Source organism: Lolium perenne, chromosome 5, assembly GCF_019359855.2.
Source record: "Lolium perenne isolate Kyuss_39 chromosome 5, Kyuss_2.0, whole genome shotgun sequence".
NCBI lineage: Eukaryota > Viridiplantae > Streptophyta > Magnoliopsida > Poales > Poaceae > Lolium > Lolium perenne.
Genome location: NC_067248.2, coordinates 143,124,793 through 143,152,740, shown reverse-complemented (window position 1 = coordinate 143,152,740; position 27,948 = coordinate 143,124,793). Strand labels below are relative to the sequence as shown.

General features: G+C 42.8%; 2 protein-coding genes and 1 long non-coding RNA gene across 4 annotated transcripts; all 3 read left to right on the top strand.

Annotated features, from left to right (window-relative positions):
* Window positions 1-12,853: 12,853 nt before the first annotated feature.
* LOC127300116 (uncharacterized) lies at window positions 12,854-16,315 on the top strand. 2 transcript variants are annotated; one of them, XM_051330195.1, is made up of 4 exons: window positions 12,854-13,065; window positions 15,560-15,760; window positions 15,871-15,929; window positions 16,046-16,315. In XM_051330195.1, the coding sequence occupies exons 1-3, from the start codon at window positions 12,955-12,957 to the stop codon at window positions 15,922-15,924; spliced, it is 366 nt and encodes a 121-aa protein (XP_051186155.1). In that variant the 5' UTR covers window positions 12,854-12,954; the 3' UTR covers window positions 15,925-15,929; window positions 16,046-16,315. The 2 variants fall into 2 exon arrangements, with proteins under 2 accessions (XP_051186155.1, XP_051186156.1); XM_051330196.1 differs by lacking the exon at window positions 15,871-15,929 and having other exon boundaries at window positions 12,855-13,065.
* A 548-nt stretch (window positions 16,316-16,863) lies between these two features.
* Window positions 16,864-17,772, top strand: LOC127300115 (PRA1 family protein B2). The gene has a single exon (XM_051330194.2). It carries the CDS (start codon window positions 16,922-16,924, stop codon window positions 17,600-17,602), a length of 681 nt encoding a protein of 226 aa, XP_051186154.1. The 5' UTR covers window positions 16,864-16,921; the 3' UTR covers window positions 17,603-17,772.
* Window positions 17,773-19,474: 1,702 nt separating this feature from the next.
* Window positions 19,475-24,676, top strand: LOC127300112 (uncharacterized). The gene is made up of 6 exons (XR_007850935.2): window positions 19,475-19,631; window positions 19,743-19,829; window positions 19,905-20,058; window positions 20,181-20,243; window positions 22,802-22,853; window positions 24,396-24,676. It is a non-coding gene; the product is annotated as an uncharacterized lncRNA (long non-coding RNA).
* Window positions 24,677-27,948: the final 3,272 nt, after the last annotated feature.

The window sequence follows — 27,948 nt, the reverse complement described above, 5'->3', positions numbered from 1 at the left end:
TAAAACCCTAAAAACCCTAACATATGGCATATGCCATTTTTGCAAAATTTGACCTTAGACCCATTTGATCTTCACCATTACTTGCAATATGATATTAAAGAGTTATTACAACTTTGGGAATCAAAGAAACACCATTTAAACCAAATTCAAAAATCAAAATATGCTCACATAGAATAATGGTCATTTTTTACAATTACAATCTGGTCACTACTTTGAGCCTCTATATTTCAAGATTTCTAAACTAAACAAATCCCACTCTTTGCATGTCATCCAAGTACACAACAAGGTGAACAACTTTTGTAAAGAGCATCACACCAAATTCATCTTGGATCAAAAGTTAGAAGAAAGCAAAGAGGAGACTTTGAAACAATTGGAAGATCACCAATTTTCAAACTTTGATCAAACCAGGCCACCTCCTGCTCACCACTTGACCTAGCCACGACCTCTTGACCCTATCCTACCTAGCCCATGCAAGGAGACACCATGGACACGACCAAAACATGGCTGGCCATGGCCATGCCGGCCACGTTCCACCTCGACGCGCCACCCCTCTCTCCCTGCATCTCCAGCCCACGCCACCTTGCCAAACGCGTCGCCCCCGATCGCCGGAGATCGCTTGTACCCGCCGTTGAACGAAAGGACGACGCCACGACCCGGACGGAGCGCGCTGATACGTCTCCGACGTATCGATAATTTCTTATGTTCCATGCCACATTATTGATGATTTCTACATGTTACATGCACATTTTATGTCATATTTATGCGTTTTCTGGAACTAACCTATTAACAAGATGCCGAAGTGCCAGTAGCTGTTTTCTGCTGTTTTTGGTTTCAGAAATCCTAGTAAAGAAATATTCTCGGAATCGGACGAAATCAACGCCCAGGTTCCTATTTTGCCCGGAAGCATCCAGAACACACGAGAACCGCCAGAGAGGGGGCCGAGGGCCACCAGACCCTAGGCCGGCACGGCCAAGGGGGGGCCGCGCCCCCCTATAGTGTGGGCCCCCCCAGAAGTCCACCGACATTGCCCTTCCGCCTATTTAAAGCCTCCGTCGCGAAAACCCTGATGCGTTCGACGAAACCAGAGAAAACCTTCCAGAGCCGCCGCCATCGCGAAGCCAAGATCTGGGGGACAGGAGTCTCTGTTCCGGCACGCCGCCGGAACGGGGAAGTGCCCCCGGAAGGCTCCTCCATCGACACCACCGCCATCTTCATCAACGCTGTTGTCTCCCATGAGGAGGGAGTAGTTCTCCATCAAGGCTCGGGGCTGTACCGGTAGCTATGTGGTTCATCTCTCTCCCATGTACTTCAATACAATAATCTCATGAGCTGCCTTACATGATTGAGATTCATATGATGATGCTTGTAATCTAGATGTCGTTATGCTAGTCAAGTGGGTTTTACTTATGTGATCTCCGGAGACTCCTTGTCCCACGTGTGTAAAGGTGACAGTGTGTGCACCGTGTGGGTCTCTTAGGCTATATTTCACAGAATACTTATTCACTGTTATGAATGGCATAGTGAAGTGCTTATTTATATCTCTTTATGATTGCAATGTGTTTTGTATCACAATTTATCTATGTGCTACTCTAGTGATGTTATTAAAATAGTTTTATTCCTCCTGCACGGTGTAATGGTGACAGTGTGTGCATCCGTGTTAGTACTTGGCGTATGCTATGATTATGATCTCTTTTAGATTATGAAGTTAACTATTGCTATGATGGTATTGATGTGATCTATTCCTCCTACATAGTGTGAAGGTGACAGTGTGCATACTATGTTAGTACTTGGTTTAGTCGAATTGATCTTTCATGCACTCTAAGGTTATTTAAATATGAACATTGAATTGTGGAGCTTGTTAACTCCGGCATTGAGGGTTCGTGTAATCCTACGCAATGGTGTTCATCATCCAACAAGAGTGTAGAGTATGCATTTATCTATTCTGTTATATGATCAATGTTGAGAGTGTCCACTAGTGAAAGTCTGATCCCTAGGCCTTGTTCCTAAATACTGCTATCGCTGCTTGTTTACTGTTTTACTGCGTTACTACTGCTTGTTTACTGTCCTGGGCAAAGCACTTTTCTGGTGCCGTTGCTACTACTTATTTATACCACCTGTATTTCACTATCTCTTCGCCGAACTAGTGCACCTATTAGGTGTGTTGGGGACACAAGAGACTTCTTGCTTTGTGGTTGCAGGGTTGCATGAGAGGGATATCTTTGACCTCTTCCTCCCTGAGTTCGATAAACCTTGGGTGATCCACTTAAGGGAAAACTTGCTGCTGTTCTACAAACCTCTGCTCTTGGAGGCCCAACACTGTCTACAGGAAAAGGAGGGGGCGTAGACATCAAGCTATTTTCTGGCGCCGTTGCCGCGGAGGAAAGGTAAAAGGTACTCACACTCCGGATCTCGGCTACTAAGATATTTTCGCCGTTGTAAGTACTCAAAGCTATTTCCTTTAGACCCTGCAATTGCATCTTTTTGTTTCTTGTTTACACTAGTTTGGCATAATGGACAAGAATGAGCTTTTTATTCTATTTCCTGATTTAAAACATGGATTGTTTGATGTGAAAATTAAAAAACCTATGGAATCTTATTTGCATGCTGGTAGTAATATTAGTATGAACGCTTTGAACACCATTGTTGATAATAATATAGAAAGTTCTAAGCTTGGGGAAGCTGGTTTTCATGATCTTTTTAGTCCCCCAAGCATTGAGGAGAAAATTTTCTTTGATGATACTTTGCCTCCTATTTATGATGATTATAATAGTGGTCTTTTGGTACAACCTACTATGGAGAGTAAATTTTATTGTGATTATACTATGCCTCCTACACTTGATGAGAATAATAATGATAGCTACTTTGTTAAATTTGCTCCCACTACAACTAATAAAATTGATTATGCTTATGTGGAGAGTAATAATTTTATACATGAGACTCATGATAAGAATGCTTTATGTGATAGTTATATTGTTGAGTTTGCTCATGATACTACTGAAAGTTATTATGAGAGAGGAAAATATGGTTGTAGAAATTTTCATGTTACTAAAACACCTCTCTATGTGCTGAAATTTTTGAAGCTACACTTGTTTTATCTCTCTATGCTTGTTGCATTATGCTTCTTGAACTTGTTTACTTACAAGATTCCTTTTCATAGGAAGCATGTTAGACTTAAATGTGTTTTGAATTTGCCTCTTGATGCTCTCTTTTGCTTCAACTATAATTTCTTGCGAGTGCATCATCAAAACTGCTGAGCCCATCTTAATGGCTATAAAGAAAGAACTTCTTGGGAGATAACCCATGTGTTATTTTGCTACAGTACTTTGTTTTATATTTGTGTCTTGGAAGTTGTTTACTACTGTAGCAACCTCTCCTTATCTTAGTTTTGTGTTTTGTTGTGCCAAGTAAAGTCTTTGATAGTAAAGTCAATACTAGATTTGGATTACTGCACAGAAACTATTTTCTTGCTGTCACGAATCAGGGCCTAATTCTCTGTAGGTAACTCATAAAATTATGCCAATTTACGTGAGTGATCCTCAGATATGTACGCAACTTTCATTCAATTTGAGCATTTTCATTTGAGCAAGTCTGGTGCCCTTTTAAAATTCGTCTTTACGGACTGTTCTGTTTTGACAGATTCTGCCTTTTATTTCGCATTGCCTCTTTTGCTATGTGGGATGGATTTGTTTGTTCCATTGACTTCCAGTAGCTTTGAGCAATGTCCAGAAGTGTTAAGAATGATTGTATCACCTCTGAACATGTGAGTTTTTGATTATGCACTAACCCTCTAATGAGTTTGTTTCGAGTTTGGTGTGAAGGAAGTTTTCAAGGGTCAAGAGAGGAGGATGATATACTACGATCAAGAAGAGTGAAAGCTCTAAGCTTGGGGATGCCCCGGTGGTTCACCCCTGCATATTTCAAGAAGACTCAAGCGTCTAAGCTTGGGGATGCCCAAGGCATCCCCTTCTTCATCGACAAAATTATCAGGTTCCTCCCCTGAAACTATATTTTTATTCGGTCACATCTTATGTACTTTACTTGGAGCGTCTGTGTGTTCTTGTTTTTGTTTTTGTTTGAATAAATGCTTGTGTGGGAGAGAGACACGCTCCGCTGGTTCGTATGAACACATGTGTTCTTAGCTTTTAATTTTCATGGCGAAGGTTGAAACTGCTTCGTTAAATTGTTATATGGTTGGAATTGGAAAATGATACATGTAGTAATTGCTATAATGTCTTGGGTAATGTGATACTTGGCAATTGTGTGCTCATGTTTAAGCTCTTGCATCATATACTTTGCACCCATTAATGAAGAAATACATAGAGCATGCTAAAATTTGGTTTGCATATTTGGTCTCTCTAAAGTCTAGATAATTTCTAGTATTGAGTTTGAACAACAAGGAAGACGGTGTAGAGTCTTATAATGTTTTCAATATGTCTTTTATGTGAGTTTTGCTGGACCGGTTCATCCTTGTGTTTGTTTCAAATAGCCTTGCTAGCCTAAACCTTGTATCGAGAGGGAATACTTCTCATGCATCCAAAATACTTGAGCCAACCACTATGCCATTTGTGTCCACCATACCTACCTACTACATGGTATTTCTCCGCCATTCCAAAGTAAATTGCTTAAGTGCTACCTTTAAAATTCCATCATTCGCCTTTACAATATATAGCTCATGGGACAAATAGCTTAAAAACTATTGTGGTATTGAATATGTACTTATGCACTTTATCTCTTATTAAGTTGCTTGTTGTGCGATAACCATGTTTCTGGGGACGCCATCAACTATTCTTTGTTGAATATCATGTGAGTTGCTATGCATGTTCGTCTTGTATGAAGTAAGAGAGATCTACCACCTTATGGTTAAGCATGCATATTGTTAGAGAAGAACATTGGGCCGCTAACTAAAGCCATGATCCATGGTGGAAGTTTCAGTTTTGGACAAATATCCTCAATCTCATATGAGAAAATTAATTGTTGTTACATGCTTATGCATAAAAGAGGAGTCCATTATCTGTTGTCTATGTTGTCCCGGTATGGATGTCTAAGTTGAGAATAATCAATAGCGAGAAATCCGATGAGAGCTTTCTCCTTAGACCTTTGTACAGGCGGCATAGAGGTACCCCTTTGTGACACTTGGTTAAAACATGTGCATTGCGATGATCCGGTAGTCCAAGCTAATTAGGACAAGGTGCGGGCACTATTAGTATACTATGCATGAGGCTTGCAATTTGTAAGATATAATTTACATGATACATATGCTTTATTACTACCGTTGACAAAATTGTTTCATGTTTTCAAAATAAAAGCTCTAGCACAAATATAGCAATCGATGTTTTCCTCTATGGAGGACCATTCTTTTACTTTTATTGTTGAGTCAGTTCACCTATTTCTCTCCACCTCAAGAAGCAAACACTTGTGTGAACTGTGCATTGATTCCTACATACTTGCATATTGCACTTATTATATTACTCTATGTTGACAATATCCATGAGATATACATGTTACAAGTTGAAAGCAACCGCTGAAACTTCATCTTCCTTTGTGTTGCTTCAATGCCTTTACTTTGAATTATTGCTTTATGAGTTAACTCTTATGCAAGACTTATTGATGCTTGTCTTGAAGTACTATTCATGAAAAGTCTTTGCTTTATGATTCAGTTGTTTACTCATGTCATTACCATTGTTTTGATCGCTGCATTCATTACATATGTTTACAATAGTATGATCAAGGTTATGATGGCATGTCACTCCAGAAATTATCTTTGTTATCGTTTTACCTGCTCGGGACGAGCAGAACTAAGCTTGGGGATGCTGATACGTCTCCGACGTATCGATAATTTCTTATGTTCCATGCCACATTATTGATGATTTCTACATGTTACATGCACATTTTATGTCATATTTATGCGTTTTCTGGAACTAACCTATTAACAAGATGCCGAAGTGCCAGTTGCTGTTTTCTGCTGTTTTTGGTTTCAGAAATCCTAGTAAAGAAATATTCTCGGAATCGAACGAAATCAACGCCCAGGTTCCTATTTTGCCCGGAAGCATCCAGAACACACGAGAACCGCCAGAGAGGGGACACAGGGCCACCAGACCCTAGGCCGGCGCGGCCAAGGGGGGGCCGCGCCCCCCTATAGTGTGGGCCCCCCAGAAGTCCACCGACATTGCCCTTCCGCCTATTTAAAGCCTCCGTCGCGAAAACCCTGATACGTTCGACGAAACCAGAGAAAACCTTCCAGAGCCGCCGCCATCGCGAAGCCAAGATCTGGGGGACAGGAGTCTCTGTTCCGGCACGCCGCCGGAACGGGGAAGTGCCCCCGGAAGGCTCCTCCATCGACACCACCGCCATCTTCATCAACGCTGCTGTCTCCCATGAGGAGGGAGTAGTTCTCCATCAAGGCTCGGGGCTGTACCGGTAGCTATGTGGTTCATCTCTCTCCCATGTACTTCAATACAATAATCTCATGAGCTGCCTTACATGATTGAGATTCATATGATGATGCTTGTAATCTAGATGTCGTTATGCTAGTCAAGTGGGTTTTACTTATGTGATCTCCGGAGACTCTTTGTCCCACGCGTGTAAAGGTGACAGTGTGTGCACCGTGTGGGTCTCTTAGGCTATATTTCACAGAATACTTATTCACTGTTATGAATGGCATAGTGAAGTGCTTATTTATATCTCTTTATGATTGCAATGTGTTTTGTATCACAATTTATCTATGTGCTACTCTAGTGATGTTATTAAAGTAGTTTTATTCCTCCTGCACGGTGTAATGGTGACAGTGTGTGCATCCGTGTTAGTACTTGGCGTATGCTATGATTATGATCTCTTGTAGATTATGAAGTTAACTATTGCTATGATAGTATTGATGTGATCTATTCCTCCTACATAGTGTGAAGGTGACAGTGTGCATACTATGTTAGTACTTGGTTTAGTCGAATTGATCTTTCATGCACTCTAAGGTTATTTAAATATGAACATTGAATTGTGGAGCTTGTTAACTCCGGCATTGAAGGTTCGTGTAATCCTACGCAATGGTGTTCATCATCCAACAAGAGTGTAGAGTATGCATTTATCTATTCTGTTATGTGATCAATGTTGAGAGTGTCCACTAGTGAAAGTCTGATCCCTAGGCCTTGTTCCTAAATACTGCTATCGCTACTTGTTAATGTTTTACTGCGTTACTACTGCTGCGTTACTACTGCTTGTTTACTGTCCTGGGCAAAGCACTTTTCTGGTGCCGTTGCTACTACTTATTTATACCACCTGTATTTCACTATCTCTTCGCCGAACTAGTGCACCTATTAGGTGTGTTGGGGACACAAGAGACTTCTTGCTTTGTGGTTGCAGGGTTGCATGAGAGGGATATCTTTGACCTCTTCCTCCCTGAGTTCGATAAACCTTGGGTGATCCACTTAAGGGAAAACTTGCTGCTGTTCTACAATCCTCTGCTCTTGGAGGCCCAACACTGTCTACAGGAAAAGGAGGGGGCGTAGACATCACGCGCCCAGTACGCCCCAGGTACGCCGCCAACGGCATGGCGACGTCACCCGTGCACGGACGCGCGCGACACGGGCACGCGTCGACCGCCGTACCTCGCCGTACCCCGACCACCTCCGCGCGCCCTGGTACTCGTCTCGCCACGCGGAGCTCGCCGGACACGCTGCCGTCACCACCTAGCACCTACGGTCACCGGCGAGGACAAGACCGCTCGCCACGGCCACGACAGTACGCACACGGCCCCGACCACCGTACGCCTCGCATTAACGCGCCATGGACGCTCGTGGATTCGCCGTACCGCCATGATCGTCGCTGCGTCACCACCTAGCTCTCTAGCTCGCCGGAGACGCCGCGCCCACGACGACCCGCACCCTGGCCCGCAGCACCCTCTCCCTCCTATAAATAGAGGCCTTCCCAGAGCAACCCCAGCACACCACCATGACCACCATTCTCCACCGTTTCTCCTCGCACCGCTAGCCACCTCAATCGTCGCCGGAGCAAGCTCAATCGAGCGATCGGAGCCGCAGAAGCCCTGGTGCAATCGCCGTCGACTAGAGCCTCCTCGAGCGACACCACTGCTACAGGCTGCATCGCCGTCGTCCAGAACGTCATCACGCACACTGCCAACCCTAGCTGGAGCCACGGTGAGCTCTCCGACCCCCTACCGCCGCCGTGCCAGTGACCCAATCTCGCCGGAAACGACGATGGCTCTGCGCCGTCCGATGCCGTTCTAATCCAACGCCCCATGTTAGTTCATACCGTTTCGGGTTTTAAGAGCCGCTGACATGCGGGTCCTACGCTGTCAGGCGGCCCACTCGCACTGGATGCGTTGTTGGGCTGAGCAGGCCGTTAGTTTAAAAACCTGGCCCGTTAGTGTTTCCCGCCGGCCCTTTTATTTAAATCTTGTTTAAATAATTTCAAACCAATTTCAATACTGGACCTGACTTTGAAATTACATAGAATCTTTTTGGCTTGGCCAAATTCAACAAACTTTATATTGTTGGAAACCTAGTGAAAAGTTCTACAACATTCCACTGGTCTCACCTCAAGATCTGTTGTAGAAATAAAATGATAAAAAGAAGAAGGCAGTGACTTTTTCATATTCAAATAATTATTACAAATCAACCAAAATATATATTTAGTTAATTCCAACTCTAATAGCTCACATTTAACTTACATTAATTGTTTCTGCAACAAAATGGTGTGGTCACTTTGGATGATCATGGCCTAGTTTAAATAATGGACAATATGACTAGTTTACTTAAGTGATATTGTCCAAAACTACTATGCAATCCATATGAAGTATTTTACTTTATTTAAATCTTGTCCCAAGTGAATTCATGTGATGTTTGAACCCCTGGTCCAAACACTCTTAGATGAAATACTTGGAGATTTAAATCAGTTGTAGAATTATTAAATGGTATGAGGTGGTCTACCTCATTTAAATCATTTTCTCAAATGATAATAATGAATGGTTGACTTAGGTCAATATTAATTCATGTATGATTATTTGAGAAATTAAGTCTTAAGGAGATTTTAATGAGAGGAAATTATTTTCCTCAAGAACTAAATTGAAATTATTAATTACATATGTAATGAGAGGAAATTATTTTTCTTCAAAGAAAACAAATGCACCTAATTATGTTATGTGTGTGCTTAGCCTAGTTTGTGTGAAATAATGATGTGCTTAGTATAGCTCTTGAACTTGTTGAGTGATTATACCTCGTATTCAAATTTAGACGCTAGCATCGGAGAATACCAAGAGGAAGAAGGATTCTACCAAGAGGAGGAAGAAGAGAACCTTGAGAACTACCAAGGCAAGCTAATACTCTTGCAAAGTGCAAAGCCTCTTTGGGGCAAGACACCATGATTCTTATCTTTCTTAAACACAAGCCTATCCCAAGTTTTTACCATACAAGTTTTACTTGTTTATTTCCAAGAGTACTGGGATAAGTTAACTTGGTCTAGGTGAATAAGATTACTAGAGTAGCAAAGTTAGTCTCAAGCTAGCCAAGCAAGATAGCACCCCTCATGATTAGTGCTAGTGCTAAATATTAAAACTTGACTACTCTAGATGGGAACATATGACTTGAATTGAATTTGAAACCTTGGAACGATGAGTCATTTCCATTGAATGATTTGAAGTTGAATATGAACAAGAGAAGATAGTGATTTTTGATATAAACCTGATATTGGTTTGAATGCGATACCTTTCCAATTTTGAGTACCCCCACAATACCTGATTATGGGTAGGGCTTAACTGGAAATTTATACATCTTAGTATGGGTTCCCTCTGAACACACATCATAGGGGTTATGCCGAGGCTGCCTCCGTTGTTGAGAAATGATGTGAATTGAGGTGAATTGTACGGCCAAGCCCTATGCAGTTCCCAGGTTGACAGTTGGTCTTCACTGGGAGGCCAAGCTCATGGGGAGAGGTGCTCATACTAGGATTTGTAAGTGAAAGGTTATGGTTGATGATCCGTGTACTGTGTTACGATGATTCGGGGTAATCCCAACGGATGAAATCAAATGTTGTGGCACAAGTGTGCAACCTCTGCAGAGCGTAAATCTATTCGAATAGCCGTGTCCACGGTTACAGACGGTTGGAAAGGCCATACAGTTTCCGGTGTCAGATTTTGAAAATATGGTGAAATGAATGGTGACTTGGTGACTTGTTGAATTACAAACAAATGTTGTGGGAATGACACTAATGTTCCCACTTGAGTTAGTTAGCACATGAATAAATCTTTTATTCAATACTTGTGAACTAAAACTGGCTTTATGCAAATTAAACTAGAGCCTAGCACCCCTTACTCAAGTTGTTAGCACTTACCTTAGTGTTAGTTTGCAAGTACTTAAAGTACTTACGGCTTTGTCCCTGGCTATTCAAATGGCCAGAGTATGAAGATGAACAGAAATACCAAGGAGATGACCAACAGGACGCCTACGATAACTAGGAGTTTTCTGACGTCAAGCGTTGGCCTGTGGACTAGAGAGTCCCTTTATCTTTACGCTTCCGCTATGAACTTGTGTTTGTTCGTTGATCGATAGATCAACTATTTGTGTAATATGGATCATGTGATTCAAGTTGTAAGACAATATGGCTTGTAATAAATGATGACTGTGATAGTCGACTATTATGCCTCGCAACAACACTATTCCTGGGATTGCGATGAATGACATAATAGGCATCCGGACTTAAAAATCCGGGTGTTGACACCAGCGTAGTCCTTTCCTTCTTCTCAGGAGTCAGCCAGGCTCCGGCCACAATAGCAAAGCTGGAGCCTGAGCCAAGCTATCCAATTTGTTCACCATTGACATCAGTGTTCCTCTTTTAGTAGAATTCTCCATTGAGCAACGGTGTATGTTGTTTTCCTCCATAAAACCTGCATTCCCATCCATCATGTTCGATTGAACACCATGTCATTTCTAGTTAGCCAAATAGTCCTTAATATAGCCGCATTTATCATATTAACTAATATATTCTTCCTTTTGTTATTCCATAAGCCAGAGATATGAACTAAAGTTGCAGAGGGAAAGTTAATACCCAAAACCCTCTTACCATCTGACCACATGTTGGAAATAACAACACAATCACAGAATAAATGGTGGCATGTTTCAAGTTTCTCACACAAAATACAAGTCAAGTCATCTACTGATTGCCTTTTAACTAAATTATCCCTAGTAAGGATTTTGTTATGAACCATCAAGTAGAGAAAGAAATTAATTTTAGGGGTAATCTTCAAGCTCCAAACACAATCCACATTAACAGGCACAACCCCTCTAAAATTGATAATAGCATACATTGATTTGACACTATAAACCCCACCAGCTTCCCACATCCAGATAAGAGCATCACTTTCAACACTGAGGCGGAGAGTTTGTGCAATTTGCAAAATCTCATACCAGTGCAGCATTAATATATGATCAACGCATCTCCTAAAAGTTACTTTGAAAGATTTGCCATCCTATAGATCAGTAATAGTTTGATTATGTTCATTCACCATGTCATATAATTTCCAATATTGAATGGCCGGACTACAAGTGCCAAAACCAATGATCTTTCCAAAACTTCACCTTTTTACCATCACCCACCCTCCACTGATACCCCATTTTGGCAGCCCAAAGCACTCCCTTCCAAAATGGAGAAGCACCAATAGATGAGCAAGCAAAATATACTAGGGTTCTCTACTCATTATTTATGATCTAATTTGTTTTAGAGCTTATCATCATTTAGATTATATCTCTTCACTCAGGAAGCAAGGAGGCAGAGATTCATTTCAGCTAGGTCAGGAATACCAAGCCCTCTAAACTCCTCCTTCTGGGTGACCAAGCTCCAATTAGCCAAGTGGTATTTGTGATGAGACCATCATACTTATCCCAAAGTCAGTGAGCCATTTAAGAATTGATCAAAGAAACAACCCATATAGCTAGCATACTTCTACCAGCTCCAACTTGGCAGTATGATTAAGAAGTTTTCCTCTCCACCTAAATTTTATTTTCAAACATTTGTCGACAATGGGTTGATATCCTCCTCCCTTAGCTTACTATGATGCAGAGACACCCCTAAATATTGCAGAGAGATTCTTATCCTAGTTTGTAGTAGTAACTACTTCCTTGCGTTTCAAAGAATAATGTGTCCTCGTTTTTCATATTTTTTGTTTGATCAAGAATTACTTCAAATATATAAAAAATATTTGTATGAAACTATCATCATTAGAAAGTACTTTTCAATACGAATTCAACGCTAAGTACATATAATATAATCAAGATTTTGTTGCTTATTTTCTATGGTCAAAGTCCATTTTAAAATATGCATGCGCCCTTATTTTTTAAACGGAGGTAGTATTTCTAAGTCACCTCGGAAAACTCCATTGTTCAAACTTTTTTTGCACTTCAGGCAACTTTATTAATCAATAATCACACGGTCTTCTACAAGAATAGGAATAATAAAAACAGGAGGTTCATCAAACCAAAAACGCCTAATACTATCACAAGATCCGTGGCGAGCAAGCGCATGAGCGGCACCATTCGCTTCTCTCGGACAATGTTTTAATGTTGCCATGCCTAGCAAAAGGTAAGAGAAAACACCGACCGAGAAATAACTATTTCTAAGCCGACTGAAGCCATGGGTACTGCCAAAAGATATATCTTTCTTTTTTTAGATGCCAACAAAATATACTTGAATCACAAAAAATAATGTTTCTACAACCACACACAAAAATCGTCAAAAAACGTGAAGATAATGTCGCTATCATAAAATCCATATGATGGGTACTATTGTAAATTCCATTTTATCAGGCATTAATTAAATCGATTGAGTAGAATCGCATATAGAGTCGACGAGTGGTCAGGGTTTTTCTCTTCCTCATCACTCATCAGGGTCAAGCGAGGTCTCCGTTGCAACTCATCGGCGCCGAGAGAGAGCGAGGAGGAGGCGGCGAGGAAGATGCCGTGCCTGAACGTGTCGACGAACGTGAACCTGGAGGGCGTGGACACCTCCGCCATCCTCGCCGACGCCTCCAGCACCGTCGCCGCCATCATCGGCAAGCCGGAGGCCGTATGCTCTCCCTCTCTCTATCCCCCTCTTCCCCCCCTTTCAATTGGCATCTCGCCTAGGCAGCTTCTTTCTTCTCGCGGCGTCCTTAATTTCTTGGGGATACATTTAGGAGTGCCCGTTTCTTTTCTTGGATTGTGAATCCGTTAGGTTTTGGGGGGCATGTGTGCTAGGGTTTCGTCTCCCCTTCCCCCTTCCTTCCTGTCGGCGAATTGTTCGTGTCTCCTTGGCCCCCGCGGTAGTTCCAGGAAGATCTTTGCCCTGCGACTGTTGAAATTGACAGTATGGGGATTTTATTTGTAACGAGGTCAAAGTCATCTGGAGTCATGTCCAGTTCAGGACTATATTTCTGATGGTCATTTGTTTCTTTCTGAATGAAGACCACACATAGAAACATCAGAATCTTGGTAAACTTCCTTCACCAAATAACTTTGTAGTCTTTGTTATTAATCAATTAGAATACACGAAACTGAAAACTTGATAGCTGCGAGTAGTGTGTGTTCGTGAACTAGACGGGAACCTTTGGAAGAGTGAAATCAAGGCTTTATTTTTTCCCTGTTTATTGGACAAATCGTTGATTTAGTTTTCTGTTACTGGATATGTTCCTCAAATCAGCTACCTTTCCACATCTCTTAGTGCCAGTATGATAATAAGACTCAAGGGTGTTTGATGCACTTACTTGATGTGACATGAATATACTGAAACTTAAAATGGATGGGCAAGGGCAACGTACTTCACGAAGGGATGAAATAGAACCGCTTGTCTTTCCTGCGAAACAGATTAGATAACGAACATGATCAACATCTTGAATTATTTATAGATTTTTTTTTATAAACATACCATACAAAGTCTTGAAACTCAGGAGGTGTATGTGTGTGTTTCTCAAAAAGGAATTTTGAAGCATTCATACGTTCCAGTTTGCTTGTCCCATATGAGTTGATTAGGAGGTTATGTCTATTGTCTATAGCAAAGCTAGAGTGAACATGTTTCTTTATGCAGTTTGATATTTTTTTTCGAGATTTCGGCTTTGGAAGCAATATCTGTAATCTTTCTGGAAATACATGTTGACTTGCTCTGCTTGTTTTTCCAATGTAGAGGTATTACATATATACAAGATATAGGATATAGCTGTTTTTGTATGTACCTTGGTAATTGCTAATTTAGGACCCCATTTCTTATTCAAAAATGCACTATCATCTCTTTTTTGGAAATATGGGCATCACATGTTTTACTCTAGATGCTTCCAGGTGCCACAGACGCCACACCTGCAAGTTAAGAACTTTATTTGCTTACAGTTTTACTGAATAGCAAGAGATCACTTCCATATTTCTCAGTTATCCTGTTCTAAATATAGTGGAGTAGAATTTTAGAGAGCTGATTGTGCTTAAGTTAGCTGTTTGTAAGTGTAGCAGACTAGCAGTACATTAATTAGGGGTGGAAACGGATCGGATGCGGATCGGATAGTGCCCTTCCCATATCCGTTTCCATATTTCCAAAACGAATACGGATGCGGATACGAATGTTGCCGAATACGAATTCGGAGCGGATGTTACTCGAATACGAATACGGATCGGATGTTTTCTCAATTCGGAGCGGATACGAATATAAGGAAATAATATATTCATGTCTTATAATGCGCCAACTATAGAATGGTAGAGAGATAAATATACTGATATAATGCATAGTAGTTTAAATGAAATGACATAAAAGAACATTTTGCCCATTTGTTAGTTTCTCTAGGTTAGATAATTGGCATATTGGGGTTGAATTACTAAAATTTGCTGACATAATCTTATTCGGATACGGATATATCCATTTCCATATCCACATTTGCTTCAAAATTCAATACCATATTTGTATTTGCTTTTTGAAAAACGGATCCGGATATTTACCATATCCATTTCTACAGACGTCCGGATTCGGATATTACCACTTCCATTTTTAATTTTTCGAATACGAATATCGGATAATATGGACTATCCACTACCAGTTTCCACCCCTAACATTAATACGTACTCTATTTTTATGTGTTCTAAATGGTTTTATATTTCTCAGTTTTTCTGTTCTAAATATAGTGGAGTACTATTTTGTAGAGCTAATTGTAATTAAGTTAGTTCGTAAGTGTAGCAGCACTTTAATAGAGTAAAATTGGCACCGATTGCTGCTTTTGTTGCAATCAGACATACTCTGTTTTTAATTGTTCTAAATGGCTTCATGTTTCTCAGTTTTTCTGTTGTAAATATGCAGTAGTATTTAAGATGAAAATTACTTGTCTGGTTATATTTTTTATGCCTAAACCAATTGTAACGAAGTTCTTAGCTGTGTCATTGCTCTGTAGATTTAGAGATCTGATATTACTGCGCATGTCAAGACTACTGAAAATTAGACGATAGCAGTTTCTGGTTTCGAGCTGATCAAGTAGTTAGGTATACAGAAGTTATTCCTCATTAGCTTTATCATTCAGATACTAACTTGACTACTCGCCATCATCCCACAGTATGTGATGGTTGTTCTCAAGGGTTCAGTGCCCATGTCGTTTGGCGGTACCCAGGAGCCTGCAGCCTATGGTGAGCTGGTTTCCATCGGCGGGCTGAACCCTGAAGTCAACAAGAAGCTGAGTGCCGGCATTGCATCCATCCTGGAGTCGAAGCTGTCCATCCCCAAGTCGCGCTTCTTCCTCAAGTTCCACGACTCAAAGGCAAGCAAGCAGACATTATTTCTTGTGTTCACTGATCTGCTCATTCGTTCATGGGTGTTCATTAGACATTGTCATGTTCAACTTCTCATTGCAATTCTGCTGTTTGTTAGGCCCACCGTGCACAAGAACATGCTCAATGTTTGCATGCTTTGCATCAAGAGTAGATCATGTAAATGTCCATCTGTTGTTCTGAATTTACGGTTGCCGTAGTGTTAGCATCCGCAGTCACTTCCTTTCCCTAGATGGTCATTGTATGTATTCTAAATCCCTTCTTATGGTATGCAGCGCACGGACTTCGGATGGAACGGAACCACCTTCTAGACGTGTATCGTATGGCCTGTGGGCGCATTGGAACTTCAGATTTCCTAATGTCTTGTCCATTGCCTATTCAAGGAGAAACTGGTGTCAGTGAGACGTGTCGGGTTATTGGCAGTGTCTATGAACGCTGGAGTACTTGTGTGGTCTAGTGATTTGGTCCAACACTTGCCATGGCAAGGGAATGTTGCAACTATATTAGGCTTGTTTCTTAATCAATCATGAAACCTTTCTGGTGTCTGCGTGTTTGTGCTGGTTCCAACTCCCAAATGTTTTGCTGCCTCATGCATGAGTTTCATATTTTGCGTTAAGTAAACTGTAGAACACTAGAACACGAGAGAGAGAATTTTAGATACACTCTGTGAGTGCTTCTCATTGTATTGCTCATGGTTATATAGTACAAGCTCGAAGACGGCAGATCGTGTACAACAGAAGTGGGGTTAGTGCTATCGCTAAGCTAACTGAACCAGAAGACTCGAATGACACGCTAACATAAACCCCGTAATACAACAGGAAAATACAGTCAGGTACAGAATGACACGCTAACATAAACCCCGTAATTCTGGCTGATAGCTCGATGATGTGATGTGAAATACATGTCGGGATGGCTCCGCCCGGCACCCAGCTTTCTTGATTTTGAGCTTTGCAAATTCATCGCGCAAAGTTTTTGTAAAATTCATCATAATATAGCCAGACGCCAGTTCAGCTCAAATTAGGAGGGAGAGAGAGACACGCGAGGCTGACCGTTGAAATTTGCTGATAAACAGAGGGAAATGCGCGCCTTCCTTCGTTCCTAAACATTCTGTGTGTGGCCGTGTCAACCGCGCCACCAGCAACACCATCACCATGGCCGCGGTTTCTCCACCGCTCCTCCCTGTCTCCGTCCTCCCGGCGGCGACCACCACCACCACCACCATCGTCATCCCCGTTCCGGACACCACCTCCTCGGCCGCCGACCAGCGCGCCTACCTCGCCCGCCTCCTCGACTCCGCGAAGCGCTCGCTCTCGGGCGCCCGGCCCTGGGCGGAGCTGCTGGACCGCGCGGCGCTCTCCCGCCCGGACACCCTCGCCGACGCCGCCGCCCGCGCGCGCAAGAACCTGGCCTACTTCCGCGTGAACTACTCCCTGCTCGTGGCGCTCTCCCTCGCCGCCTCCCTCCTGGCGCACCCGTTCGCGCTGGCCGCCCTAGCCGCGCTCCTCGCCGCCTGGTGCGTGCTCTACCTGCTGCGCCCCGCCGACGCGGCCCCGCTCGCCGCGTTCGGCCGGACCTTCTCCGACAGGGAGACGCTGGGCGGGCTGCTGGCCGCGTCCGCGTTCGTCGTGTTCCTCACCTCCGTGGGCACGATCGTCTTCTCCGCGGTCGCCGTCGGCGCCGCGCTCGCCTGCGCGCACGGCGCGTTCCGGGTGCCCGAGGAGCAGCTGTTCCTGGACGAGGACGTCCAGGTGGCCGGTGGCGGCGGCACCTCGTTCGACCTGCTCTCCTTCTTCACCAACGCCGCCGGAGGAGGAGGAGGAGGGCGTGGCTGAGGCGCCGATCGTGCCCGGGGCCTGTACGGCATGCCGTTGATTCGCCATTCCATTATTATTATTATCGAGTAGTACGATCAAAGATAAGGTAGAGCTTAGAAGGCGACGGATTGATTGAGGATACTGTGTAATCAATTTTGTTACTGATGATCAGATGGTGTGGTTTGTTTCGTCGTTCATGGTGAAGTATATGTCTCGCCGGCATGCTCTGGGACGACGGCCGCGCCACTCGTCCCGGTGGCTTTTTTTAGATAAAAGACCAAAAGGCCCGATTAATAACGCAACCAAGAGCGAACAGGATACAAGGAGTTGAACCTAGGTTAAAAGGAAACACTACACCTACACACAAGAACAGGACTAACAAAGAGCTACAACCTGTGTTGTCATGCCGGAGCTCACCCGAGAGCTCGGAGAACCGACAAACACAACACACCGTCAGACCAACTTCATCGTTGTAGAACGCCATCACCGCTGTCCTTCTTCACCAACGCCACACCGCCCCTCCACCACACCAACATCGGAGAACCGCACGCCGTGAGCTCCAAGGCGGCATCTTCAAGAAGAGAACGACACATGAACGCCGCCATCGCCCGATCGAAGATCTTGGGCTTTCACCTGGAGCATGGAGAATGACCGAGAGCCACCACACCAACGCCTTCAAGAAGGGGACGACGACCGTAGCCGCCGCCGTTGAGGCCCTGACGGGCAAGGGTTCCCCCCAGCAAATGTGCTTCATCGCCGCAAGGAGTTGGCCAACGCGGAAGCATCAACCAAACCACCACCACACCGAGCAGCTCGCCGGAACCTCGTCGCCTACACGACCGAGGAACCCAGCCAGCCCCAGAGTCTCTGGCTCGCCCGCCAACCAGCAAGACTCCCACGGTCCAGGGCCGCCACCCCGGAGACCATGCTGAGTGCACCGAAGAGCTAAAGAGAAACCAAGATTCAACCCCGCGAGATCCCCGGAGAGCGGCGAAACAACGAAAGAAGTTCCCTTTCCAGATCGACGCCTTATAGCTCCCATGGTTGTCTGCGCCATCAGATCCGAGACGAGGGAAGGTGATGGCCAAGGGGCCAAGAACCCTTCCATGGCCCGTGCGCGTGGCCCTCTCCGGCTAGGATCTCCAACCACCGTCCCTACCGCGCCACCAGCTAGGTTGAGGACGCACCGGTCTCGCGCAGGGCGCATCTGGTCACCTAGCCAGATCGGGCGCCAGCACGCGTCGCCCACAACCCTCGCCGACAGAACGCCGGCAACCGCCGCGGGCACGCTGGGCTCACGCAGCTGCCCGCCGCCGCAGGGCAGCCACACTGCCGCGCCCCACACCAGCGACGCGCCACCGCCACCGCACGAGGGGGAAGAGAGGCCCCACCGTTGCCCATGCCCCGAGACTTTTCTCGGCAGCGCTCCCGCCGTTGGCGAGGGAGTGGGGAAGAAGGGAAGGGGGCCTGGTGGCGCCTAAGCTAGGTTTTCGCCCCGCCGCTCGCGGGAGCGGGCAGGACGAAAAAAGGGGAGCCACACGCGTGATGCACGGTGACGGTGGCATCCCCTGCCGTCTCATACGTTGTGTAGTGAGAGGCGACGGCGAGCGGGTCGCTTCCTAGCTTAAAGTTGTCTCCACCGTCCTCTTTCCATGTACGTGGTCGCCGCCGGCGTCGTAGCGTCTGGAGGCACTCCTCCTCGTCTTGCTCGGTGGTGTCCCACTGCTGGGTCGACGTGGCAGCCAAGCTGGAATTATTATTATTTGCAAAAAAGTAAACATGGGTTTTTGTTTCTACTGCGTGAATCCGACGTGCGCGATGCGAAACCCAGCGAAAATCATGGATGGGACTGCCACGGATCATACCAAAATACCTGACCATGACATATCCGGGGTCCACCCTGCAGCGGCTATCCGTCTGTTTCCTCCTCCTCCCCATCTCATCCTCTTCTTCTCGAGATCTATCTGCTCGGCGTCTCCTAGCTATGGCGGCTCTACCCTCCTCGCCCGAACTCCGGCGGTACATCACCCCGTAGAATTTCCGAGCGGTATGTTCTCCCTGTCCTCTCCCTCTCCGTCCATCTTTTCTTCTAGAGTAGCTATCTTCTCCCGTGTTGCCTGTCCATGGAAATTTCATGGATCTTGATACTTGGCTGCAGATTTGGCCCGTCGGGTGCGCTGATCTTCATGCCCATGGATTACATGGTTGGATGGATCAGAAAGATCTCATCTTTCCTCCTGATCCGGTGAGTTTTCTATAACAAACTAACCCTACTGTTCCTCGTCACCTGTGATGACCTCTATAGACCTTTCTGCGGCAGGATTGACAGGAGAAGGATCCAGCTGCTTTCCAGTGATATGCCCTATCTATGGCTGTTGTCACCAAGCCATTCTCATCCGATCTGAATCATCTTGTTGAGCAATATCCGATCTGAATCTTGAAGACGCCATCTTTTGTTGAGAGATGAAGCTAAGGTACTAGCCCCGCCATGTTCCGCATATAGCTGTAGATTTTCTTCTGCCACCTCAACACACGCACACAGAGTTCTGCCCCTGTTTTTGTTTCTTAATATGCTCTCTTGGTAACTCATTTGCAGGCGCAATGGTTCCATCTTTGTACAGTTGTGGTTTTTTTTCCTAGCTCATCGCCCCCAGATCAGGTATCCTTCTGCACTGTAGATCTTTTTGTTTGGAGATAGAGGAATTCAGTTTTGTATTTCTGTCCTATTATATATACTTGAGGATCTGTTTGTACTGTGGATCAGCCTATGTACACTCCCGTGATGACCTTATCCCTTAGTCAGATTGTTTGTGTAGATGTATTCTTTCATTCTTTTTTAGAGCAAAAAGGGTAACACCCATATTCCATCCATTCAAATGAAACAAATTATCCAGTTTCTAGCACCCTCACCTACAACATACACATACATAAGCGAAAGACAAGCAACCGGACCACGTTTCCCAGAGACTTCATATTTTGAAACTGAATACTGTTTCTGAAATTCTAGACTGTGTATAGAGCAGCAGAAGTAACCATATTAAAAGCAATTTTTATTTGTTCCTCTTAACCAAACATAAGCGACGTGTTCAAAGCTCAGACCTCCAGTAATACTACCTCTATCCCAAAATATAAGATGTATACATTTAGCGAAAAGTCAAAAGCTAACTAAGTTTGACGAAATATATAGTAGAAAATTCAGTATTTACAATATTGGAAACAATATAATGTGGAAATATGTTTTATGGTTGATCTATTGCTATTGATTTGGTTTTGTAGATGTTCTTCTTTTTGTCTATAAGTTGGTAAAATTTAGAATGTGGTGACTTTTGACTAAACTTATATGCATTATATTTTTTAATGGAGAGAGTATCAGTTAAAAACTATGAAACCTTCCACAGCAGCTTAATCACAGGGCAGCAAAATTATAAGTTCGAAATGACAGTAATTCAGTAAATAATAATCTGAAATAGTCTGCTGTTCAGAGACACCACCACAAAGACACTGTCCAGTCTTCGTGGCATTATTATCATTTTTACAAACCTCAACTTGGTGTAGTTTGGAGTTGTCTTTTGTCTCCTGCTAGTTTCATTGTAAACCAGAATTAGATTTTTTCTAAATGAGACTGCATTTATATTTTACTTCTTCTGCTTCAGTCAGGCACGAATAAAATCATGCTATCTGCAGCAAACAGAAATCTTATTTGAGCCATGCTCTTCTCTTCCTAGAGTTCTGACCCCTTAAATTTTAGCACTAGGGTTGTACGTCCAAGATTATATTGCAATGCCTTAGCTGAATGTATACTAAGAAATAATTCCCCCAGACGTCATCATGACAATCCATATACCGATTGTTGATAGTTGAAAATAAAATTAATGTGACCTAACTGCAGCATATAATAATAGCATTCAGCCTATGTGTGACCAAGAGATGGATCAGACAGTCTATACCACCATAAAATGATGTGATTGAGAGTGATATGTTGATTGTTGATAGTTGAAAAATAAAATTAATGTGACCTAACTGCACCATTACACTGCACCACAAAACGAATTGATTGAGAGTGATGCGTTCTCAAGTACAAAACATAATCTTAAAATATAGATTTACTCAACCTGTCCATTTCTCACATAACTTAGCTGAATTAAATACTCCCTCCGTTTAAAAAAAAAATCTGCTCAACTTTTTCTAGATACGGGTGAATCTATATCTAAAATATGTCTATATGCATCCGTATCTAGACAAAGTTGAGCAGCTTTTTTAGAGACGGAGGGAGTAATAAGACCGCCCACATGAATGGCAACTATGATTAGTGCTCACAAGTAAATCCCAGTAGCAAATAGACCTAAGAACAAATGAAAAATACAACAATTGAGACTTGAGAGTCATGTTGTCATGGGAACAATTTTCCATACTGTAATAAATATGACCCTTCTTTTTAGGAAACCTAACTTGTCGATTGAAAGTTTGTAGCTACAAATTTTGCATCATCCATGAAATGTTTTGAATTCGCCAGTAATCCCACATTGCTAGTATTGCTCACGGCTTGGTGGATCTGGAAGCAAGGCAATGCGGTCATCTGCTATGCCGTACAGCGTACAGCACGACATGTACTGGCTGTTCTCCACTATTCGGGTGGAGGCCCAGGATTGTGCAATGGCGGGTGCAAATGGGCTTGCGGAGCTGCGCCCTGTGGGACCTAATTCTTAGGGGATTCGTGTTGTAATCTCGGGTGTCGCCCTTTCTTGGGCTTGTACAAAACTCTCTTTTTCCTTCAATGCATTGAGGTGCAAAGATTTTTGCGTTTTCTTGAGAAAAAAACTTTATTTAATCTAAAAACTTAATTAATTTTTCTGCATTCGCCTATACATAGTGCTACCTCAAATTTCGAATTGATTGTTTGCTTGTTCATTGACAATATATTGCTGTAGAGCTAGACTATTCTGATCACCTATCACCAGTTCTTTCTTACTATATGGTTCACCTAAATGGTCAATTGTGCCCCCCAGACTTAGGATTAAATACTTCTGGAGTTACGCTAGTATAATGTCCTTCGTCCTCTTCATTTTCTAGCTGCAATCAATTGGCTTGTATGACCAGGTTGTAATCTGGTTTCAAAAGTATGAATGTGGGCTGGTTTTTATTTGATTGCAAATTCATGCAGTGGAACTTAGTCGATTTATTTTTCTTATAAATTTTGTTATGTTTTAAATGGTGCAGCTTCAACTTATTTCTTTGTGGGCTGGGTTGAAGAAAGATGCAATAGAATAAGGTAAGATTTGGCTTCGTGTCCTGCGTAAATATTTGTATAGATTATGTTGAGGTTTTATGCGTGCTTTTTGTTTGTTGGTGTACGAGGCAATATATATGAGATCATGTTTGCTAGAACCTTCTGTGTTAGATGCTAATTTTGTAGTAGATGCCTGTTGCTTTCCATCCATCTGCAAACACTGTTAGATGAAGTTCACTAAGCCACATCCAATGAATAGCTTCCTTTGAAACCTCAATTTAGGATTGCCACAGGCATGCAAAGTACATGCAAAGCAGGCCAATACTGTCAGCAACACCTTATCACACCACAAATCATATGAAACAGGCCTGCATGTGCTACTATTACTGCCACTTCATGTATTGTCACATTTGCACTAGACCTGGAGTCTCTGGCAATACATGTATTGACTGGGCATCAAATTAAAGAAACAAAGGCATACGTAGTACTTGGTACAAAGTTCCAGATCAACCGTTTTCGATGTATGCCTAGAGGACCCTTTAGGTAGTTGGGTAGCAACTGGACGAAATCATAGGTAGTAAAGGTAGTAACTACTCAGTTCGATATATCAATCATAGTGAAGCATGTGCCGGAGGATAATCCTTGAGTTTAGCCCGGTGTAAGTAGCGCTCCTTCAGCGACGGTGCTTGGCGCTGTTGCTGCGAGCCTTCTTGTGTTTATTGGCATCGTCAACTTTCTTCTTTGCTGCAGCGCACCAGTTCTGATGGTTCAGCATGTCCTCGAGCCTGTAGAAAGTGTCCGTGCCACAGTGTTGGCACCTCACGGTGCCGCTCTTGCGGCTGCCTCCCTTGGCAGGTGCTGGCACATGCGGCATCTTGTTCCTACACAAAACATCAACACATTAACAATGTGTGAATACAGTAATTCTTTTATTAGGTCGGCAAGTGAGCAGCCCTTGAAACATATACATTAACAGAGAATTTAAAAGCAAGTATGAAAAGCCATTTCTGCGCCAACTATTCAACCAGAATCCATATGAAGATATGGGATAACATCCCTTTCTAATCAACTACAACTGTGGTTTTTTGGAACTTGAATTGACGATACCCATTGCCATTGTGCATTAAGACAAGACTTGACGTAAATAAGTAAATGCTAAGATGAGGTATTTAGGGAAAGAAAAGAAACAGAGCAGCTTTCTGTATAAGCAACATGGAGATATACTGCAGATAGGAAGAATGTTACTGAATACTAGTAATAACCAAGAGTCAGTGCATGAGATCTTAGGTGAGCAAAATGTACCTAGCTATCTACCAGTTGACCGAAAGTAGAGAAAAATGGAAAAGCCTCTACATGTTAATGTTGTGGGGGAGACAGGAAATTAGATTGTCTCCATTTATGTTCTTTTTATGCTACTATCATGACGTTTTGTCATATTTGGCAAATCAAATACAGTATAATCTTCACTTTAATGACTGCTACAATTTGTTCTTTTTATCTCTAATGTTCTTTTAAACATTATTACTAGATCAATATAACATGTGTTACTGAACAATAACCAAGTTTTAATGCATGAGCTTTCAGGTGAACAAATTGTAGCTAACTATCTATCAGTTGATGAAAGGTTGAGCAAAATGGAAATCTAGGTTGAGCAAAAATGGAACTTGCTCTACATGTTGATGTAGTGGGGGAGACAGTAAATTAAATTCTCTCCATTTATGTTCTTTTTGTTTTGTCATATTTTGCAAATGAGTATGTAATCTTCACTTTTGATAGTTTGCTTTGGAAGTTATCCAGCCAATGTATTTTTATCTAATATTATTGTAAATTATTATTACAGGATTGATATCACTAGTTCTCTATAATGCGTTGTTGTGTTTGATGACAAAATAAGTACAGGAAAACTGAATAAGCAAGCCTTGTTGCGGTTGATGACAGCTACAGTAGAACTCAATAAACAAGTCTTCTGTTCTGTTTCCACCTCGTGTTTTTGGAACTAGAACTGTAATTAACATAATAACACATTCCAGAATGTGATTTATGGCATGTTTATCAGGATAATGTAAGCCTTGGTTATGTGATACAGAAATGCCCAATAGGAACAATTATAATTATCAAATTAGTAAACCATTCAGAGAAAAAAAAACTATGATGAATCAATGTGATTATGACAGGAAATACAAAAAAAAAAGGCTCAGAAACATGTGATTAATCAACAAACTCTAAATTGGCATCACATATGGAGTCCGTTTGAATTTCGGAAGTGCAGAAAGTTGTTGCCTCTGCTAGAATGACCGCACATTATAAATAAATTTATAATAATCACACATTAACAGGAGTCTCCAATTCACAACAGCTCTAGTCAATTGCTATTTTGCGTCTCCCAAAGTCAAATTAACAACGCAATCCCTGGTAACACAAGAAACACAACAGTAATTTCAATGGAATAAAATTTGTTTGCACACTACAAGTGCCTATGCTTCTCATTGATTTGGGAAGTATGTACAAGTACAGTATGAACAAATAAAATGGAATATTACCTAATTTAGCATAATAACTAATTGGATTTGTTTCCAGACACAAAACCCTGATAATCTCCACTAGTCAATTGCTATTTTGCGTTTCCCGAAGTCAAATTAACAACACACAATAAGATTTGCAGAACCAATGGGAGTCCTTAGTGAGAGAAATTTTAACTCAGAGACATCAAATTCATTGGACACAAGTGCTCAACTAGAAATTCAGACAAAACGCATTAAGAGGTGTCTCCAATTCACAACTGCTCTAGTCAATTGCTACTACACGCGATAAGATTTCATTCCCCCAAAAAATAAGGCAGTAAGATTTCTTGGGGCAATGAAATGCTAACAGTAGTAGTATTTTGGGTCTCCCAAAGTTAAATTAACAACACAGTAAAGTTTGTCGAACCAATGTCAATCATTAGTGAGAAATTTGAACTCCAAGACATCAAATTCATTGAACACAAGTGCTCAACTGGGCTTCGGTACTGCAAACCATTTAACACAAGAAACACAAGTACTGTAGTAATTTCAGTGGACAGAATTTGTTGGCACAGTAAAGTGCACCTTCTTAAATACAATCAGCGGCCCATGCTTCTCATTGATTTGTGAAAGTATGTACAAGTACAGTATGAACAAATAAAACGGAATATTACCTAATTTAGAATAATAACTAACTGAATTTGTTTCCAGACACAAAACCCTGATAATCTCCATCTCCACATAAGTAATATCTCAACAGCACAAGTCAATTGCTATTTTGCGTTTCCCCAAGTCAAATTAACAACACAAAATAAGATTTGCAGAACCAATGGGAGTCCTTAGTGAGAAAAATTTGAACTCTGGAGACATCAAATTCGTTGGACACAAGTGCTCAACTAGGATTCAGACAAGAAGCACAATAGTACAAGTGCACGTGCTTCAGCAACCCATGCTTCTCATTGATTTGTGAAATGATGTACAAGTACAGTATTGAACATATAAAACGGAATGCCTAATTTAGCATAATAACTAACTGAATCTGTTTCCAGAAGCAAACTCTCTGCACAGATAATTTCCACAGTGGTCATATCGCAAACATTTGCTTGGCATAAGGGGAAACATGGCGTTGCTGGACATGGGCCACCGGCGAATCTGTGCATTCGAAGAGAGATACAATCCTGCAAAACCTTGCAGATCGGTACCCCCACCGCTAGTGCACGTGTCGGCGAACCACGGCTTCTTGATTCGATCCGGTAAAATCACCGCTGGTACACCTGCATCGAGTCACCAAAACCCTCGAAAACCCCTAACAAACCAAAACCTAGCGATCTGCGTCAAATCGAGCCTAAAACCAGACCAGATCGTAACCACGAACCCTGGCCCGTCCTTACTCCTGAACCACCCCCCACTCACGGGCTAGATCGGCGGAACAAGCCGGCTCACGGCGACGTGGGGTCGATGTGGAGGTGGATCCCGTTCATGGTGACGCGGGAATGGGGGACCTACCCGGGAGAGGGCGGCGAACGGCGACGGCGACGGGGGAGAAGCGAAGGATCCGGTGCCGGCTGCCGCGCTGACGCCTGGGTGAGGGAGGAGGCCTGAGCGCGAGGAGGGAGGAGGCCTGGGCGTGACGAGGGTGATGAGGGAGAAGCACCGGGAGAGGACGGCACTTTATGCGATCTGCTTGGCGTCCTGTTTTTTTTTTTTTTTTTTTTTTTGGCTGTCATTTCTTTTCACTTCTATTTTTTCGTGCTGCTCCGGTTTACTTGGCTTAAACTTTTTTCTTCTTTGATTATTTTTCAGCTTCACCTCCGTGAGAACTAAATCGGTTTACCAGGAAAGTAACACCAAATGTTCTTCCAAAAATTTATTTAAATTAGGTCTACATTAGAACATTTACAACGAAGAACAAAATTATGAAAGTGATTAACTCACATGCTCCATTAGAATTATGGCCTTCCGTAATTCATTAAAAAATAAAATCAGAGCATGCGCCCCTCTCGACATAAAAACACCTGTGCTCCTCCACTTTGCTATATCTCCACTCCTTATGCCGCCACCTAATCTCGTTCAAGAAAACGCGATTCTGACCTCTCCCTGAGGAGACAAGAAAAACAGTTTTCCAAATGGAACATCATAAGGCGTTTGGCTCAGATGGCTTTCCATCAGAATTTTATCAAACCTTCTGGGACATTATAAAAGAAGATTTAATCGAACTGTTTAGTGAACTCACTCCATAAGGGGCAGCTAGAGCTGTTCCGCATCATTTTTTGTGAAATTATTCCTTTACCAAAAGTTACAGATGCGGAACAGATTCAGCAATACAGACCAATCTACCTTCTTAATGTTTGCTTTAAAATTTTCACCAAAAGTGGAGACTAAATTCGGTGGCTGATCATGTGGTGCTCCCGTCTCAGACTGCTTTCATGCAAGGTAGATACATCTTAGATGGTGTTGTCACTTTACATGAAACAATTTATGAGATGCATCACAAAAAGTTGAATGGGGTAATAATCAAAATCGACTCCTTTCTTCAACAAACACTGAGGATGAAATGTTTTTTTGATGAGTGGTTGAAAGATCGAGATGTCGCCTAGAGGGGGGGGGGGGGGGGGGGGGTGGGGTGAATAGGCAAT